Here is a 20,568-nt window from a genome sequence, read left to right as displayed (position 1 = left end):
GGGGGCCACTCACACTCCTCCTGAGCTCCATTTTCGCTGGCACAGGCACCATGGGCCAATCTGCTGTTTCCAGGGTGGCCCCGCAGGCCAGATCTAAGCACCCACGGGTCGGATCTGGCCGACGGGCCTTGAGTTTGACACCCTGGTCTAAGGTGTACTGCCCCCATTTCATTCATACTCATGTTTATTCTTCTACCTATTATCTTGCAAACAATTGACAAGTCAAATAAACAAATAAACGCTCAGCCCCTTTTCTCCTCCAACCCTCCCCCTCCTCTCTCACATCTACTGCAGCCAAAAAGGCTGTGTCATTCCGTGATGGAGACTTGGATGGCCCCATCCATCACTGGGCAGGCAGCTCTATTTTGTTGGAAAGACAAAAGAGCTTTGCAGGGACAGAAATATAAAACAAGTCTGCAAATACAGCAAGGATGACAGTCCGGCCAGATGAAGATGTACAGGGGGCAGGATCAGAGAGGCAGGGATTGAGGAGCAGTGTGTGACTGGTGTATAAAACTCATTGCAATCCCAGGGGGAAAAGTCAACAGCTTAAACAGCCAAAGAAACAACCAGAGAAGGATGTCCATGGAGATTCTCAGTTGTCCAGGCCATGGTTGTCCCAAAGGTGCTTTTTCAAAAGCAACTGGACTTCTTTCTTCTTCTTCTTCTTCTTCTTCTTCTTCTTCTTCTTCTTCTTCTTCTTCTTCTTCTTCTTCTTCTTCTTCTTCTTCTTCTTCTTCCTCTTCCTCTTCCTCTTCCTCTTCCTCTTCCTCTTCCTTCTTCTTCCTTCTTCTTCCTCCTCCTTCTTGTTGTTTTTCTCCTTCTCTTCCTCCCCCTCCCCCTCCTCCTTTTCCTTCTTCTTGAAGACATTTCACTTCTCATCCAAGAAGCTTCTTCTGAAACTAAAAAAGCTTCTCAGATCAGAAGTGAAATGTCTTCAAGAAAAAAAACTCCAGTTCCTTTTGAAAAACCAAAGAAGGAGGTTTTCTGACTCAACTGATGGTTCTTGGACATCACCGGGCAAGAAAAATAAGAAGACCCACTGTTGCACAGGAGGAGGGAGAGAGATGCCTGTCAGGCCTGCAGCCATATTTTCTTGTGGATCTTAGGCCTGCCACACTTTCTATTATTCTACATGCCATAACAATATTCTTTCTAGAAAGCCAAGGTCATCCTTTGTCTCTGCACCTCTGCAACTGACCGGAACTGGATGGGTGGAACTGCCAGCATGGCAGTGGGAGATTGGACCATGGGATGGACTTGTGGGTGTGGGGAGTGCAAGATCTTGAACTTTCAACTGGGTGAGGAAAACCGGGAAGCTTTCAGATTCAGGTTTTCCCAGTTGTGCCAACATGGCTCTCTTAGTAAATTGGAACTTTGAGCAATACTTTGCCTCGGACTCTGATTTAATTTTGGATGCTATTTGGAACCCTGACAATGCCGTTGGCAGAGGGCAAATCTCCATCCATCCAGGGTGGATAAAAACACTCAGCACTGAGCTTTTGAACCTTGAAATGAAATTGGGTTGAAGGCTTCTGGATTCCCCAGGGGAATCAAGCAGAATCCATGTGCCAAGCGGGGATGAGACAAGAAACTTTGGGTGGGGTCACACCTGTCTTTGCTTTTCCTTGTTCTGGCATCCTTTCCTTTCTTTCCTAAGCAGGAGGCCTGGAGATGGGATAGAGAACTCTTCCCAGAGCTTAGATGGTTCTTCTTGAATGGTCCTTCTGCAGAGAGGTTGTCAGAATTAGGTTCAGTTCCATAGAATTATCCCATGGGTCTTAGAATGATCTAGACCCTCAACCAGCCAGGGTTATATTCCTGGGATCAGCATGTTAATAATTCAGAGAGATCTATCAATTCTCTGGATATGTCATCATGGATTTTGGCATGCATAACTTCCACAATCAAAGTATAATCTGTTCTTAAACTGCCTATCAGAAACCAAAATTGGTATGATAATTGCCTCATATGCAGAGTTACATGAACAATATTTCTCTCTCCTTCCTTCCTTCCTTCCTTCATTCCTTCCTTCCTTCCTTCCTCTACTTACTACCTTCCTTCTTCTATCTCTCTCTCTCTCTCTTTCCTTTCTTTCTTCCTTCCTTCTGTTCCCTACTACCTTCCTTCTTCTATCTCTACTTCTTTCCTTCCTTCCTTCCTTCCTTCTTCTACTTCCTTCCTTTCTTTCTTCCCCCACTGCCTTCCTTCTTCTATATCTCCTTCCTTCTTTCCTTTCTTCCTTCTCTCCCTCCCTCCCTTAGTAGATTGCAACACTTACATCAATGAAAAGTTAAAACTACATTGTTCTACTCCTCTTAGCACCTGTAGAATACTTAAAGGAGAAGATAAGCAATGAAATAACGTGATTAAAAGAAGCATTTCCATTCACCATAATAATTCATTCGTTCTTCTTCTTTGGTGTTACAGATAAACCATTGCCCCAGCGGGGTCTAGGAGGTGTTTTGGGAGTCCTGTGTGTGGTGATTGCTGCTATTTTCATTATTGGTGGTGCTGTTACCGTCTACATCATCTATAGAAGACAGAAGACGAATCGGTCAGACACTGAAAATGACCTGTGAGTATCACCATCTCCATGTAATGTCTGTTTTGGTGATTATTCTTTAAGATAATATGAATTGATAGGTAACAGAAGTTAAATATACTTTTGTCTGGGAATTCATGGGATTGAAGGACTTTGCCTGGCATTCAAGATGTACTGAACAGGAACAATTCAGGAATTGCAACCATTCAGAAACGGTTTGAACAAGTTACATCAGAACATAAAGGAGTGCCACCATCATCTCTGAGTACTCTTTAAAACAGCCACCTCATTTTTTTTCAGATTACATCTATCTGTTTTAAAAAGTTGCATATAGGGACCATATTCAAAATCGTATATGCTCTGAAACACGGGGGGGGGGGGGGTTGAATCCAGAATATTGTAGTTGTCCATGGTGCTGAAGATCTAATTTGATGCACACAGTCCACAGTGCTGCTTCATACAGGAGGATGCACTCATAATGTTACATCGTGCTAGGAAGATGCATTTGAGCTTACATCTCTAACTACTTTGTCGCTTCAGAGACTTGTTAACAAACTGAAGAGCTGAACATCCTTGTTCCTGAAATGTGTGTGTGTGTGTGTGTGTGTGTCTGTCTGTCTGTCTTTGCCTCTCTCTTTCTCTCTCTGTCTCTCTGTGTGCGCATGTGTCTGCGTCTCTCTCTCTGTCTCTCTCTCTCTCTGTCCCTTTCTGTCTCTCTTATTTCATGTGTTACTCTACCAGTTTATGTCCATTTCTAACAGAATTGCATTGCTCCTTCTGAGCCATTTTCACTATAATGTCTTCAAAAATAACCATTCATTAAAAAAAATGGGGATTTTTTTTTACCCCATTTTGAAAAAAAAGTACTAAGGTAGAAACGAAAAGTCAAGCAATCACACTGAAATTCCATTTCCTGGCAGTCGTTCATTTCCTGTTGGCCATGCATAATGGTTCAAAACTGTGATTGGTGCTCTTTCAGGAGGGGCTTCGGGAGGCAAAAAAATTGCTGTATTCAGTGTATAAGACGCACCCAGATTTTCAGCCTCTTTTTTTGAGGGAAAAAGGTACGTCTTATACTCTGAAAAATACGGTAAATGAATAAATAAGAAATAAAATACTGTCTCTCCAACTGGCCATTTTCCTTCCTATAGGGTAGACCTTCCCTCTTCCCAGAAACCTGCGTCTCTGCCCCTCAACCAGAATCAAGAAGTGAAAAGCCAACTGACTGCAGAGAATATCCAGGTATACCTTCGGCCGTTCGTAGGACTTCCCGCCAATTCATTGATTCTATCCCACCCCCCACCCTATAGAGGGAATATTTGGATTGGGAATCCAAAAGTTTACTTCCCAGCATTGCCTCTGGAACTCAGTCCAGCAGCCATGTCTAGAATGAGTCTCCACATCTGGCTATCAACCTTGGGGTTGATCACATGGTTAGGGTTGGAGACAGAGGTGGGCTTCAACAATTTTAGCAAGGGGTTCTCTGCCCGGTTGCTGGGTGGATGTGGCCATGGTGGGCATGGTCTAGTCGGCCTCCTGCACCACAGAGAGGGGCATTTTTGCTCTCCCTGGGCTCCAGAGGCTTTCCTTGAGCCTCTGGGAGGGCGAAAACTATCTCCGCCGACCTATGGAGGCCCAGTTTAACCCCTTCCTGAGCCTCCGTGTGGGCCTCCCCGTACTTACCTGACATCCCAAATAGGCCACATGGGAACTCCTGGGAGGGGCTGGGAGGGAGGACAGGGGGGAGAGCCCTCTGGAGGCTGGAAACTGTAGGCCTGCATTTCGCTCTCCCCGAGACTCTACACATGCCCTGCACTTACCTGCATCCAAAAGGGGCTGCGTGGAGACTCCTGGGAGGGGAAGGGTGTGGTGGGCGGGGCCAGTCAGAAGTGGGATTTGGGGGGGTTCTCTGAACTGCACAGAATCTTAGTTAGAAGTTCTCCTGAACCCCTGCAAACCCCCAGAAGCCCACTCCTGGATGGAGGTTAGCAAGCCTACGTTCGAGACCCAAGTGCTGGCCTGGGGAAGGGTTGAGCTCCTGTCCTTGCCTCAACTCCTACCGGAGATGTGAAAGGAGCCCCCAACTGGGCATCCCTAGGGCAATGGTGATGTCACTGGCTAATCTTTGCAACCCAGAAGTGCCTCGGTGCTTCTGACACAAATGCAAACATCTGGATATGAAACTAGCTTCAGAGGCCATCCCGAATAAAGGAATGTCAGAGTTTGTTGCAGAAAAATCAAACCCAGCAAGCATACACAGATAACTGATTCTACTGGATTCATTAACTTCTTTATATACATATTGACAGATGAATAAATGTACAATACCAAGTCGATTCTTTCAATGTGGCAGAAGTTACAAGCAGAACACAAGCAGGAGAGAACAGTTAGTTTCATTTCAGAGTTCAGAGCGGACAGAATCGTTTCAGTTTCAATTCTCAGCACAGACTCAGATCTGTTTAAGCTCCCATTGGCTGACTTAGTTGCTTTGCCTATTCATTGGCTGACCTTGTTCCGTGTCTTTCCCAGTCATGAATATTCTAACGAGGAATTACAAGAATGCTTTTCTCATTATTTCATAGTGGCTTCATCTCAATATACAAGAAGAGATAGGCAGTAGTAAGATGGACCTTTCAAATGAACAGCTTCCATTTCCCCCCATTATTTACTCCTCAGCCTTACCATTATTTCTGTGACTTAACGGATTAATGGGAAGCTTTCCTGATGCCAAGTTGGGTTATTTGTCTCTTTAAATCAATACTCACTTCTTTGGTTAGCTGCAATTCTCCTCTTTTTAATTATGAAGAACTGAATTGGGACCTCCTGCATGCAAAAATATGGGTTCAAGCGTGGAACTTTACCTCCTCCTAATTCCTGGAACAATTTTCTCATCTTCCATAAAGATGAGTCCAGATTTAGCTTTCTGTTCTCACACTGATCATCTGGGGTCCCTAAAGCTCTCTGACTTTCCTATTAAGAGTAGGTGGTATCTAAGGTGGTTAGCAGAATCTCTATTGAGATTCCTAAAGGGAATGACTGATGATGTTATCTAGTTTGGTAGTGAAATGTCTGCAAGGAAACAACCAAGCTCAGAAAGCACCAAGGGACCCCAGAGTCATCGCCCTCCTCCTCCTCCTCCTTCTCTCTCTGCAAACCCCACTCCCTTCTAGCACTGATGGTGTTACCTAATTTGGTCATGAAACGTCTGCACGGAAAGATCCAAGCTCAGACAGCACCAAGAACTCCAGAGTTCAACCTAAGCTCCAAATATTCTCATCTATCACTTAATGCAGGGGTGTCCAAACTTGGGAACTTTAAGACTTGTGGACTTCAACTCCCAGAATTCCCCAGTCAGCATGGCTGGCTGGGGAATTCTGGGAGTTGAAGTCCACAAGTCTTAAAGTTCCCAAGTTTGGACACCCTTGACTTAATGCAATGACCTGATTCCCTTTGAGAAATATAGTGTGATGGTCTCTCCATCAAATCCATCTGTGAGAATAGTTTTTCTAGGACTTCTCTTCCTGAACCTTCCCTACTGCCTCAACTGCAGGTTGTGCACCTGGATAACATGAAGGAGGAAGAGGAAGAGGTCCAGAAGACATCGTCCCAGCCACCCTATTACGACATGGCAGCTACCGAGTCTACTCCCAACACTGATAAGTTGGTAAGGACAAGTTTAGTCTTGATGGCCATCCATGTCAGCCTTCATTCTAGGCCAGGAGTCAGCAACCTGCGGCTCTGGAGCCTCGTGTGGCTCTTTCATCCTTCTGCTGTGGCTCCCTGTTGGTCAAAATATGTGTCGCAACCGCCAATGTGAGACACCCGCTGGCATGGGATTTATGCGCTTTTCAACTCCCAGTAGGCCAACCATGGTTAAATCCAAGAAAAGAAAAGTTTCAGAAGGAAACAGAATGTTTAATTCAACTACATATACAAATTTTGTGGTCGCTCAGGAAAGAGTCAGGCACGGGAAGAGTTTTGGGGTTGCCGGTGTTTTCTTTTCTGTGGGAAACGGGTCCACATGGCTCTTTGAGGGTTTAAGGTTGCCGACCCCTATTCTAGGCCATTAGCTTGAAAGTAGGCAGGAACCCAAAAACACCCACCTGCCCACCCGCCTCGGTCCCCCTTATTCCCCCTCGTTCCCCAGTGGTGACATTTCCATAAGCTGCTGGCATTTTCGGTCTTGCAAATGTAATGCAGATAACTTGGGAGGTACTGATTTAAATCAGCCGCACTGCAAGATAGGATAAGCCACGTAGGGTGCGCTTTTCTTTAAAAAAAAAAAAGAATTTTTAAAAAATAGAACTGCAGACAAGTTCCAGAAAGATACGCATTCTTGCAATAAAAGAGAAAGGAGAAAGGGAAACGTTATAAATGCTCTTCTTTGCAAGATCAAGATTTGATTTCCTCCCTTGGACGGACGGACGGACGGACACACACACACACACACACACACACACACACACACACACAAAGAGGGAATTCAGGATGGACTTTCCCAGGTTTCTTTTTTTGTCTCTTTCTTAATGCATTTATTCTTCCCCACCTCAGCTGAGTATGGGGTTGTGATGTCCAATGGTTGGATAACTTAAAGGTTGCTTTGGAGACAAATAGATTTGTTAACAGGGGACGCAGTGGCTCAGTGGCTAAGATGCTGAGCTTGTCAATCAGAAAGGTCAGTGGCTCAGTGGTTCGAATCCCTAGCACCACGGAAGGGACCTTGTAGGTCATCTAGTCCAACCCCTCACCCACTCAAGCAGGAGACCTTACACCATTTCTGACAAATGGCAGTCCAGTCTCTTCTTGAAAGTCTCCAGTGATGAAGGTCCCACAATTTCTGAAGGTAACTTCTGTTCCATTGTCCTCACTGTCAAAAGTTCCTCCTTGTTTCTAGATTGAAATATCTCTCCTTGTTTAGTTTCCATCCCTTATTCCTTGTTTGGCCTTCAGGTGCTTTGGAGAATACCTTGACCCCCTCCTCTCTGTGGCAGCCCCTCAAATATTACAACACTGCTGTCCTGTCTCCCCTAGTCCTTCTCTTCTCTAGACTAGCCATACCCAGTTCCTGCAACCGTTCTTCATATGTTTTAGCCTCCAGTCCCCTAAGAACTCCTGCTTTGGGTAGGGGGTTAGACTAGAAGACCTCCAAGGTCCCTTCCAGCCTTAGGATTCTATGATTCTATGGCTTCAGCCTCAGTTTCCTTTACTTGTTGCTCCAGACAGCTTTACTTCTCTGCTCTTCTCAGTTACCCAGACCTTCACCTGATGAATTTCTACCTTGCCTTGGATCTAGCAAAGCGTATGGCCAAACTGGGCCCATCTGTATCATTTGGAACCAGTGCTGGATCTCAAGGTGGGGAAAAAGAAATTCTCATTACTTTTCTGCCAGTCAGGCGTTAGGACCAAACTTTTTATAGATGGTGACACAGTTTCAGCTGAATCTCATGCCATTCCTTTGCTCATCAAGCCAAGGAAGTAAAGCACTCAGCCCTGGCATCTAACAGGGAATCAGGTCTCGGATATGGGACTCGGAGGCAGGCAATTACTGGCCAAATCAGTCCACCTCGCCACGGGCTTCAAAGTGCTTGTTCTGAAGCCACAAAATTTCTTTGAATGCTTCCCCCGCAGCTGGGCAGTTGCTGCAAACCAATTTGAAAGGGAAGGAGAGGGAGGGAGACTGCTGTAGCGGAGCTCCTTCGAAATAATCTCTGCCAGCTAAAAGATTTGGAAGGACTGAGAGGTTAAAAGGGATGCGGGCAGAAGGTTTAATCAAAATAAGAAGGTATATATATATTTAGAGCGTGTAGCTACACTGACGTCACCTATTTTTCATGGGAAAGTTGGAGGAAAGGAAGTTTTATGTGGGGACATGCAGAGCAAAGTTCCTTTTCCTGGTCTCTACGAAACATCTGGATTGCGGAAAGACAGCCATGAAAAGTCTCTTTCTTCATTCCTCCTGACCTCAGAAAATGCTGTATTTGAAGCATTATACTCTTTCCCTTGGGATGTGGTGGCTCAGTGGCTAAGACACTGAGCTTGTCAATCAGAAAGTTTGGCAGTTCGGCGGTTCAAATCCCTAACTCCGTGTAATGGAGTGAGCTCCCGCTACTTGTCCCAGCTTCTGCTAACTAGTAGTTCGAAAGCACATAAAATGCAAGTAGAAAATGCAAGAAGAAAAATAGGGACCACCTTTGGTGGGAAGGTAACAGCCTTCCATGCACCTTCGGTGTTTAGTCATTCCGGCCACATGACCACGGAGACGTCTTCGGACAGCGCTGCCTCTTCGGCTTTGAAACGGAGGTATACACTGTCCCCGAGAGCCGGAAATGAGTAGCACACATGTGCGAGGGAATCGTTACCTTTACTCTTTCCTCATTTGGGGGCCATGATTGCTTAGCAGTTAAAGACACTGAACTTGTCAGATGGAAAGCTAACAGCCCAGGTTCGAGACCTGAGCACTGTGCAACTGGTTGAGCTCCCATTCCTAGTTCCGGCTCCTGCCCACCCAGCAGTTCGAAAGCATGCACATGTAAGTAGTTAAATAGGTACCACTGATACCACTTTTCTGTGCCTTTGGCATATAGCCATGCTGGTCAGATGACCACAGAAGCATCTTCGGACAATTCTGGCCAAGAAATGGAGTCAGAGTTTGTTGCAAAAAAATCAAAACCAGAAAGTGCAGACAGATAACTGATTCAGCTGGATTCCTTAACTTCTTTATATACATAAGAATAGATGAATAAATGTACAATAGCAACAAGTGGTTCTTCCAACATGGTAGAAGTTGCAGTTCACCAGAACACAAGCAGGAGAGAACAGTTAGCTTCATTTCAGAGTTCAGAGCAGACAGGGCAAGTCCAGACAAGTTTACTTCTCAGAGCAGCAGACTGCTTAAGTTTCTGTTTCAATTGTCTGCACAGACTCAGATCTGTTTGAGCTCCCATTGGCTGACTTCGTTGCTATGCCTATTCCTTGGCTGACCTTGTTCCCATGTCTCTCCCAGTCATGAATATTTTAACAGATAAGCACCATGCCCTAGAGTCAGCCATGACTGGACAGGGGAAACCTTTACCTTACTCTTTCCTAACTGGGTGTTTTCTGAATAGCCTGGGTTTGAAATCTCCCAAGTTCTTTCTTTCATGCTCTCTTGCTACGATTTCCTCCTTGATTTTGTCACAGGTATGGATCGATCAAGCTTTAGTGTTTCCCTCTTGGATGACTTGGGAATAAGCCAGCCAGCTGAGAAAACATTTGGCTGCCGAACATCGTACGAATGTTTCCCGATAGACAGAAAAGCAGACAAAGACAGCGTCCTAGAGATTTGAAAGCCATTTGTACACGAGAAGGAAACTGACTCATGAATTGTGATTCTGAGAGATTCAAATCCTCAGAGCAATGTTTCTTTTGAGCTTCTTTTGATCTCTTTCTCACTGTCGTTCTTCATTTCCCTTTCTGTCTTGATTTCCCTCATTTGACTGTCTTCTTCTCCTCTCTTCCTTTCCTCCTTCTCCCTGGTGACTTGTCTTTCCACCTCCACTCCACACTTCTCCCCACTTTCTTTCCTTCCTTCCTTCCTTCCTTCCTTCCTTCCTTCCTTCCTTCCTGTCCATCCATCGCGCTCTTTCATCTTCAGACCGCGGGCACCAACAAGGATGCCAACATCCAATACGCAGAGCTGGACACGTCCATTCTGACGACATCATCCTCACCTAGTCACAAAGCCTCTGTTCCTGCTGGTGGAGATCTGGTTGAGTACGCAACCATCCAGGCGAACGTATGTTAGCGCACCACACTGTCAGCCTTTCTCCCTTCAGATGCTGTCCTCAAGGTATGTACGACAACTCCTCCCTTCCCCACAGCGCAACATTGGGTGACGTTCTCCTTGCCTCTGAGATGTCTCCTCCGTCCTTCCCTCCTTTCTCCTGCCAGGGATGGGGATGGTCCTAAGAATTGGACAGTTTCTATGTCAACTCATAAAGCATTTGCATGTCTATTATCAAGTTGCCATGGTGAGGAAAGGGGGGACGAGCGCATTCCATGCATACGGCTAGAGTCAGATCTGTGAGGTGTGCACCTCGTGGGAGAATGTGATTTATGACACAAACTGAGGGGAGGGAAGAAACAGGGGCAAAATTCAGCCATAATTTAAATGAGGTCAGAACTGACTGCAATGGAGTATTGCCGAAATGGTGTTCCTAATAAATGACTGGAACGAGGTGGCTCAGTGGCTAAGATGCCGAGCTTGTTGATCAGAGGGTCAGAAGTTCAGTGGTTCGAATCCCTAGCGCTGCCTAATGGAGTGAGCTCCTATGACTTGTCCCAGCTTCTGCCAACCTAGCAGTTCGAAAGCACGTAAAAATGCAAGTAGAAAAATAGGAACCTGACCATTGTCAGACGGCCCTGGCCCCCTCTCTGCCTCTCACACAGAGCCCTCATCCGAGCCTTCCCCAGGCTCCAGGACTGGCCATTGTTCCTCCCCTACCTCCTCATTGTCCGACTCTGCTAACAGCTCCTCTGACCGGCCACAACAATGACCCATTGCAACCTTTCTTTCTTCTGTCAACTAGCATTGTCCCCACTTTCCTAAGTGAAATGAACTCCCTCTACAAATGGGGAGGGGAGCCTTCCTCTCCTAGTCATCCATCTCCCCACCCCATCCCTTCTCTATCCTTCCTGCATTTCTTTTCCTCCCGTTGGGAATTTGTCCTTCCTGAAGTTGATAAGGTCTTCTTAATCAACCTTGGGAGGTCTTATTTTAAAAAAAACGATTGAGGTTGTTTATCATCATCTTCATCGTCAGAGAGGGATGGGGTTTTATTATTATTATTATTATCCTCATCCGTGAAAGGATGCTAATCCTGCCAAATCCACATTCCAGAAAATCTCCCAGCTTCTCTGAAAATAAAGCCTGTCAGATGACACTTTGAAAATGTAATCTGGTTGCAGCAGGATTTCTGAACGGAGGCGCAATTTTGCAGAAACTTCATTTTATTTTATTCCTCCTGCCTACCTTTCCCTGCGGGGGTCTTTTAAGCCTTGTGAATCGTAGAGATTTTAGACACCTTAGAGTGGCGGACAGCTTGATAGATGTCCGGAGAAGATGGGAATGGCTGAGGAAGATACAGGGGGTCCTCCACTTATGACCACAATCGAGTTCAAAATTTCCATTGTTAAGTGAGACCTTTGTTAAGTTTCGCCCCTCGATCTGAGGGCAAAAACAGGCGTTTTAGGGGAGTTGCGGGTTCCCCAACCACACCCACTTGCATCCCCCCCTCTTCACTGTCTCTCCAGGACAGCTAGGGTGGGGTTACAGGTCGCCCCTCCCCCGATACAGCAGGAATCTGACGTTTCTTCAGAGAACCCTGCTGGGATTCAGGCCACACTCTTCTGGCAGTCCAGTCTCTTCTTGAAAGCCTCCAGTGATGAAGCTCCCACAACTTCCGAAGGCAACTTCTGTTCCGGCAGTGGATCAGTTAGTAGCCCGGTTGTTAAGTGAATCTCGCTTCCCCAGTGACTTTGCGAAAAAAGATTACGTGACCTTGAGACACAGCGACGGTCATAAATAGGAACCAGTGGCCCAGCGTCTGAATTGTGGATTGTGTGGTCATGGGAATGCTGCAAAGGTCATAACTGTGAAAAACATGTCACGTCACATTTCTCAGTGCCGTTGTAACTTTGAATGGTTGCTAAATGAACTATTGTAAATCAAAGATTACCTGTATTTTGCTGACCACTTCTTTAGCGTGACTTTAGTTAAAATAAGCTTTTGTTGAGGAATTATGGAAGGGTAGGGTTAAATAAGTAAGCTCCCCATTAGGAGAGCGAGTGTGCAGAGAAGCGTAATGAGAGTGGTATGGAAGAACACGCACAAACCAGCATACAGGGACACCAAATAGTATAAAATATAGTAGTAAGAGGTATTCAGAATTCAATTTACAGTCCAAGTCATACACGGTTCAGTCAGTGAGTTATCAATGTTCTCAGTTAAGGAATGATCCTTCGAACACAGTCCAGTATCAAATAATCAGTTTAGGCTAACAGTAGCAAAAACACAGTAACTCACAATACATCCACCAATCAGCGTCTAACAAACAGAGAGAGAACTAACAGTCATTCTGGCTCCCTCTTATGGCTGCTTGTGGTAACAGCAACCAATCACATTTACAGCAGTACTTAAAGAAACAGTACTACCATCCTGGTTTATATATTGCTAACCCAACTGTTAGCTTACAATCCTAACAGGTAGGATCCAATCCTAGCCTATGGTTCAGCTGTCGACGACTATGGACAAGTTGATCCAGAAAGAAAACTCCATAACCCAGAATTCCTTTGGGCTAAAAATCAGGTGCCCTGCCCTGGTAGCCAATCACATACCACTCCTTGCTACAAACATAATCCTTGATTTACGATTGCAATTCAGAGCAGAATTTCCATTGGTAAGGAAACCGATTGTTCAGGGAGTGGAGCTCTTGTTTTATGAGCATATTTTTTTTGCGATTCACTGGAATTACTACATGAAACCTGTAGTTGTTATGGGGAATCTGGCTTCCCGCATTGATTGTGTTTGTTGGACGTTGCCTGGGAAGGTCCCAAAATGCCGATCACAAGACCCCGGGATGCTGCCACCGTCATAAGTGCATGCCAGTTGCCAAGCTCCTGAAATTTGATGATGTGACCATACTGCAAGAGTCGTAAGCGTGAGGATTGGTTGTAAACCTGACATTGTAATTGCCACCCATGATTAAACACAAGGTCGTAAGCCGAGGGCTACTTTCTAACTTCCAAGAACTGCACCTCTTTCTCATTATTAGTTCTAAGTAAGGGGAGACTAGATTCACAGTATTAATAGTATTAAGTAGTATTAAGCCTTAATTAGCTTTAATGCTCGGCATTTTTGTTGACGTTGAAATTCCTTCGGAGAATCAATTTGTCAAAGGTTCTTTCTCTTTCTTGCTCTTTAGCAGGGTTCCTGTGCCTTTACCAAGTGAATTAAGATGGGGTTTTTTTCCTGTCCCAAAGGAGAATGGAAGGATTTGCAATCCTCTGGTTGTTAACGTTCTTTCTGAGAGTTTTTTTCCCCCTTCCATCCTGTTTTCCCGAAAACAAGACCTCCCTGGATAATAAGCCCAATTGGGCTTTTGAGGGCATGTGCTAAAATAAGACCTCCCCCAAAAATATTGCAACACAGCAGCAGCCATGAGGTGACCACGCTCGCCGCCTCCTGCACCTCAAAAATAATAAGACCTCCCTGAAAATGAGGCCAAGCTCTTATTTCGGGGGTCAAAACAAAACAAGACCCTGTCTTATTTTCAGGGAAACATGGCAAGTTGGGTGGGGGGAAACAGTGGCCCCTTCACAACCTGTGGACTTCAACTCCCAGAATTCCTGAGCCAGCATGGTTAGCTCAGGAATTCTGGGAGTTGAAGTCCACATGTTGCAAACATGACAACGGAGCTTTTCAGGAACTTAACCCTCTAACGGGACACATTGGCTCAGTGGCTAAGACGCAGAGCTTGTCGATCAGAAAGGTCGGCAATTCGGCGGTTTGAATCCCTAGCGCTGCATAACGGAATGAGCTCCCATTACTTGTCCCAGCTTCTGCCAACCTAGCAGTTCAAAAGCATGTAAAAATGCAAGTAGAAAAACAGGAACCACCTTTGGTGGGAAGGTAACATTGTTCTGTGCGTCTTTGGCGTTGGGTCATGCCAGCCACATGACCATAGAGACGTCTTTGGACAGTGCTGGCTCTTCGGCTTAGAAACAGAGATGAGCACTGCCCCCTAGAGTGGGGAACAACTAGCACATGTGTGCGAGGGGAACCTTTACCTTCCACCACCTAACCTAACAAGATCTTTTTACCTGAAACCAGCCAATCTGTTACACTCCTACATCTTTTGACATCCCATTTGAAATACTAATAGAAAATAGATAATTGGATCTTTATATGAGATAAAGAGCATAAGGGAAGAAAATGAGAGGAAAAAGGAGACATTGGTGCCAGTTAAATTTAATTTTTCTCATTACCTGTAATTTAAGTTCAAATTTTGTTAGCTGGTAAATGAGACTGCTGGAAGTTCAGAAGGGCTCAGGAAAGGACACACCAGTTGGCAGTTATTATTAATAAATGTAGAATTATCTCCTTTTTCTTCTTTCTTGTCTCTGTCGCTTGGACATGAAGTGGCATCCCCTTCAGCGAGCAGGTTGGATTGGGAAAATGGAAAAAGGACAGATGGCAAGAGACTGAGACCAATTCTAAGCACTCCCAGTCCAGTGTTTGCAACCTGTAGTTCAACCTGGAGCAGAGACCTTGAATGGTCAGAGAATCTTGGTTTTGCACTTCTCTTGTGATGGCCAATTAGTGATGGCCAACGGAGTTAAAGAGAAGGTCAGGTCTCTTCCATTTCCAAAGAAATGTCGTTCTTTCCTCCTTCTGCCTCCGTTTTCCCTCCTTATTTCCTCAACTTGAGACTCTGTAGGACTACAGTATTTGATTTCAACTCCTGTATTTCAACTCCAACCAGTGTACATTATGGATGGAAGCTACATCAGGCACAAGCAGCCACAGCCACCTGGGAATAACCCCAAGTAGATTCAGTGGTACCTCCATACCAGTGGTGAAATTATTTTTACTACCGGTTCTGTGGGCGTGGCTTGGTGGACGTGATGTGGCTTGGTGAGCATGGCTTGGTGGGTGTGGCAGGGGAAGGATACTGCAAAATCTCCATTCCCACCCCACTCTGGGGCCAGCCAGAGGTGGCATTTGCCACTTCTCTGAACTACTCAAAATTTCTGCTACTGGTTCTCCAGAACCTGTCAGAACCTGCTGGATTTCACCCCTGCTCCATACTCATTGTTAATTGGTTCTGGGAGGCATGACAAGTACCAAACAAACCACATGACTTGTAACATGTGACCTGACTGGAAAGGATACCAAGTCATGAGATAGTCGACACCAATAGATTCTAGATTCTAGATTCTGACGTGTTTCCTCAAAAATAACATCGGGTGTGTTGTAGGAGATATTTATGAGCAAGTATGAATGGATGGGTTTGGACTTGTTTGGACTTTGGACAGGCAAGACATCTCTGTCTGTCTGTCTGTCTGTCTGTCTGTCTGTCTCTCTCTCTCTCTCTCTCTCTCTCCCTCTCTCTCCCTCTCTCTCTCTCTCTTGTCCTCTCTCTCCCTCTCCCCCTCTGTCTCTCTCTCCCTCTGTCTCTCTCTGTGTATCTCCTCCCTCTCCCCCCTCTCCATCTCCTTCTCTTTCTGTCTCTCTCGACCCTCTCTGTCTCTTTCTCCATCTCTCCCTCTCTCTCCCCCTCTCTTCCTCTCTCTCCATCCATTTCTCTGTCTCTCCCCCCTCTTTCTCTGTCTCCCTCTCTCCCTCCCTCTCTCTCTCCCTCTCTGTCTCTCTCTCCCTCTCTGTCTCTTCCCCCTCTCTCTCCCTCTCTCTCTGTCTCTCTCTCTCGTCCCCCCTCTCTCTGTTCTTTCCGTAGATTTCTTTCAGAAGCTCTCAAAATCCGATTTAAAGTTTTTAAAACATAAATGCTGAACCGAAAGGGCTTTGCAGACTCCCTTAGATGTACACCTCTCCTGTCTTATTTCTTGCCTAAATAACCGATGCAGCAGATTGTAGAAGAGATAAAATAGAGTCAGGTTATTTGTAGACATGATTGCTTTTTGGGGTGAAATCAATACAAAAACACAACACTGCTGGGCATTCTGACCCAGACAAGTTCTTGCCAAGTTATTTTCGTGCTTTCTTTGTAAAATAATATTCCTTGGTTAATGTTAGGAGGCGTCCAAACCCAATTAAATCGCCCCCTTGCAAATGTAAGACGTACAGCTAAGACTCTACCACTGTTTTGCTACCCATGAGAAGCAGAGGTGGTATTCAGCCAGTTCTGACCGGTTCTGGAGAACCCATAGTGGAAATTTTGAGTAGTGCGGACAACCGGCAAATAGGCTGACCCCACCCCCGCTGCCTCCCAACCAATCTTCTTTTATTGCCCTGAACAGGAAAATGGAGCTGGAAAGCAGGTTAGTGGGATGGGGAGGGAATGGGGATTTTGCAGTATCCTTCCCCTGCCACGCCCACAAAGCCACTCCCACAAAGCCACACCAAAGCCACGCCCACAGAACTGGTAGTAAAATAATTTTGAATCCCTCCACTGACGAGCAGCATTCATAGGTTGAATTTTCAGTCTCCAAAGCTTGGAAGTTTTAAATGCAAGTTTTAGGAGCAGGCTGAAGGAGAGGCTCATCCTGATCTCTAATCGTCTGGAACGCCCTTGATTGATGTCCCACATGCTCTATTGGCTTCCTTCTTCTAAGGACATTGAATAGCAAATCCTGTCCATATGTATGACAGTTGTTGGGTCGGCCTCAAAGCTTCGCTGCACCTAAACCCCAGTGGGAAAAACATCTGCAGATAGCAAGCTCAGCATGAAGAATTAATCCTCCTCTGCACAGCAAAACAACTTACTAACCAGTATTTCGCTTGGCTGCAATTGGCGATAGGTTTTGCCAGTTTCTGTCATTTAATTGCTGCTTTCCAGCCGCCGCCGCCACCCCTCCCCAATGCTCACTGGGAAAAATGGATTGATTTAACGACCGCCGTATTCGCTTAACAACCAGGTTAGAGACGTGGTGGTGCGGTGGTTGGAATGCAGTATTGCAGGCTAAGCTGACTCAGCCTTCCCTCCTTCCGTGGTCGGTAAAAAATGGGGGGGGCAATAGGCTGACTCTGTAAACTGCTTAGTGAATTCTAGAAGGCAAGGGGCCCCACAATTTGGGGACCAGGGATCGATTCCATGGAGAGAGGATTTTCCACAGACCAGAAGGTCCCTGGTTTCACACCCCGCCTGCGTCCCGCCTGTGCACGGATGGGGCTTCACTTGTTTGCATAGCCTGGTTTCTGGCATGACGTGGACCGGTGTTGATACACAGACTGGGGGGGGGGGGTTGTTGGGGAACCCCTGGTGTAAAGTATTTAAGTGGTATATAAGTCTATAATGCTATTTGCAATGGTTCAGTGGCTAAGACGCTGAGCTTATCCATCAGAAAGGTCGGCAGTTCGGCGGTTCGAATCCCTAGCTCCGTATAATGGAGTGAGCTCCCATTCCTTGTCCCAGCTTCTGCCAACCTAGCAGTTCTAAAGTATGTAAAAATGCAAGTGGAAAAATAGGGACCACCTTTGGTGGGAAGGGAACAGTGTTCTGTGCACCTTCGGCATTGAGTCATGCCGGCCACATGACCACGGAGACGTCTTCGGAGAGCGCTGGTTCTTCGGCTTTGAAACGGAGATGAGAACCGCCCCCTAGAGTCAGGAACGACTAGAACATATGTGCAAGGGGAGCCTTTACCTTTACTTATGTTAAAAAATGATCACAACTTTGAATCTGGTCACGTGGTGCCTCGATGTATAACTGCAATGACTTACGGCTGTAATTACAGTTGCAAATAGAGGATTATCTGTAATCCGGAATGCCTACAAATGTATTTAGTTTCTCCTGTATTTACTGCTGGTGCAGGGAAAGGAAGAGCAATTCCCACTCATTATACAGAGCAGCTTCCCCACTTTTCATTTGCAGGAAACAATTTGTTCAGTCGGTCAGTTCAAGAGTGGAAAGTTCTGGTTGTGACTTTAACAGCGTTTGGAAACTACTTATCTGGCAGTGCTCCAAATGAGATAAGGTGCGTGTGGATAAACATTCCTCTGAAAGAGTGTTTGCCAAGCCTTTACTGTGCGGTTGCTGCAATGGTCATAAGTGCAAGGACTGGTCATAAATTGCTTTTTTCAGTGCCGTTGTAAATTTGAATGGTTGCTAAACATGGCTGTATGTTGAGGATTACCGTACCAGTACGGCACCATGGCCAGGCTGCCATCGTTAATAGTACAAAAAGGTAGGGCTGATTTCCACTATCCAGACCGGTAGGAACCCACCTCTGCTGTGCATACCTGTTATGTTTTACAGTGTATACGCAGGTTTGACCAACCATGGCAATTTGAAGACTTGTGGACTTCAACTCCCAGAATTCCCCAGCCAGATGGCTGGGAACCTCTGGGAGTTGAAGTCCACAGGTCTTCAAGTTGCCATGGTTGGATACTCCTGCTGTACAGTTTTGGGAGAAGGGACCCTTGTCTCATGGATTTCACATGATAGTAAGGCTCCTCTCGTACAGTGGCCTCTTAAAACCGCCTGAAGCAAGCTTGCAACGATCTTGTTCAATCTTTACATCCAATTAAATATTCTTCTTCTTCCCCGCAGAACTTCAACAAGTGTCACTTAGAGATACCAGACGCAGGGGATGATCTAACCACCACCACCAGCGCCTGCCAAAAAGTATCCTCCGTCTTTAGTCCCTTGTCTTACTTCCGAGAAGATGTCTACTTGTCTAATGCTTCCCACCCACATCCTTCTGCCATCCAACACCAGGTCCCGGATGCCCCCAAAAGCCCTACCTGTGAACCGACACAACCAAGCAGAAGAGAAGAAAGGGGGGGAAACCTTTCCGTGTCTTCAACATCCATGCGTCCACCACAACCTGGGTCCCTTCCCTAACCCTCCACAACCAGTAGTAACCTATCCAGTGTGTCTGTGTGTCTGTTGAGTATGAGTGGACATCGTGACTGCCACCTTCCTTTCTCTCTCTTATTTTTCTGTCCCCTACCCATTTTTGTTGTTGTTGAAAAGTATTGGTGCGTTGGTATTTTTCATCGTTAGATTAAGGCCGCGATCCTGAAGGAGGGCACGGACCACTTGAAATTCCCCAAGGGGAATAATTGCAAGTGCAGGATTTGGGGGCCACTCAGCATGTCACTGCCTTCTTTGCTAGTCCCCTTTTTGTAATCTTTGTTTTTTTTAACGAATCCATCCGTAATTTTCATCCCCTTTTGAATCCCTGTTCTTTTGAATAATTGACACTCCCCCACCCCCCGCAGTAAGCCGTTGCTTCCCAACTGGTGTTGTGCATCTTTGTATCTGTGCCACCACAATTCCCTAGCAGAAAATGCCAGATTTCCCCCCCCCCCCTCACTTCCCACGTGTTCATTATCGCTTTCCAGTTATGGGATTTGCACTATGGTGAAACTTCAAGTTAGCACAGCATTTGCTCCCCACCCCACCCCCACCCCGCCACGAGTCTCTAAATCTTGTTGTTTCTTCTGAATGCAACATTAACTGATCCGTGAAGATGGTTTTATTTTTGATTTGATTTGATTTACTTATTTTTTGAGCACAGGGGCTTGGAGTTTCAACCATCCTATTCATCTCCAGAAATCGGAGCCTTGTTCCCCTTTCCTTGCTGCTTGTTTCTTTTGGGGGAACAAGGCACTTTCTCTGTGATGGAGCTGGATACAAAGATGTTTTCAAAGAAAACTCCAGTGAATACCCACACTCAAAAACATGCTCCATTTCCCATGTCTAAGCCCTCTGGTATCCCTGATTATTGTTCTTTCTGCTTACAAGTCATTCAAGCCAGAGATCATGCAATGGGAACATGGGATAGGAGGGGGGATGCATTCAGACAGGAAGGGAAGGGAAGGGAAGGGAAGGGAAGGGAAGGGAAGGGAAGGAAGGAAGGAAGGAAGGAAGGAAGGAGAGAAGAGAAGAAAAAGAAGAGGAGGAGAAGGAAAGGAGGGAGGAAGGATAGAAGACAACAAGAAGAAAAAGGAAGAGGAGGAAGGAAGGAATGAAAGGAGGAAGGGAGGATAGAAGACAAAAAGAAGAAAAAGGAGGAGGAAGAAGAAGGAAGAAGAAAAGATTGAAGAAGAAAAAACAAGGAGGAGGAGGGAGGGAGGAATTGAGGGAGGGTAGAAGAAGAAAAGAAGAAAAAGAGGAGGAGAAGGAAGGAAGGAAGGAAGGTAAGAAGGAAGGACAAAGAAAAAGGGGGGATTTTATTCAGGCTAAAAAAAGTTGATCAACTAAATTTTGCATTGACGAATACTTTCAGGTACCCCTTGCTCTTAACAAAGGATGAAAGCCAACCTAAATCAGACCTTTGAAAACAATTGTTTTGATTGC

The 20,568-nt window shown here is 45.7% G+C and overlaps 1 protein-coding gene across 1 annotated transcript in view; it reads left to right on the top strand.

Moving 5' to 3' along the window:
• The window catches only part of LOC309382323 (uncharacterized protein), a gene marked incomplete at its 5' end in the record, with an annotated part of 47,613 nt that extends 27,434 nt beyond the window's left edge, over nucleotides 1–20,179 (top strand). Inside the window, 5 exons of the mRNA XM_081971831.1 lie at nucleotides 2,431–2,578; nucleotides 3,697–3,787; nucleotides 6,096–6,209; nucleotides 10,179–10,373; nucleotides 18,814–20,179. Of these exons, the coding sequence (XP_081827957.1) occupies nucleotides 2,431–2,578; nucleotides 3,697–3,787; nucleotides 6,096–6,209; nucleotides 10,179–10,328 (503 nt within the window). The 3' untranslated portion in view covers nucleotides 10,329–10,373; nucleotides 18,814–20,179. The remainder of the gene's footprint in view (nucleotides 1–2,430; nucleotides 2,579–3,696; nucleotides 3,788–6,095; nucleotides 6,210–10,178; nucleotides 10,374–18,813) is intronic.
• Nucleotides 20,180–20,568: the final 389 nt, after the last annotated feature.

The sequence above is a fragment of the Natrix helvetica genome (genome assembly GCF_964273705.1).
Source record: "Natrix helvetica genome assembly, contig: HAP1_SCAFFOLD_191, whole genome shotgun sequence".
Classification (NCBI taxonomy): Eukaryota; Metazoa; Chordata; class Lepidosauria; order Squamata; family Natricidae; genus Natrix; species Natrix helvetica.
This window is presented reverse-complemented; position numbering and strand designations above follow the sequence as displayed.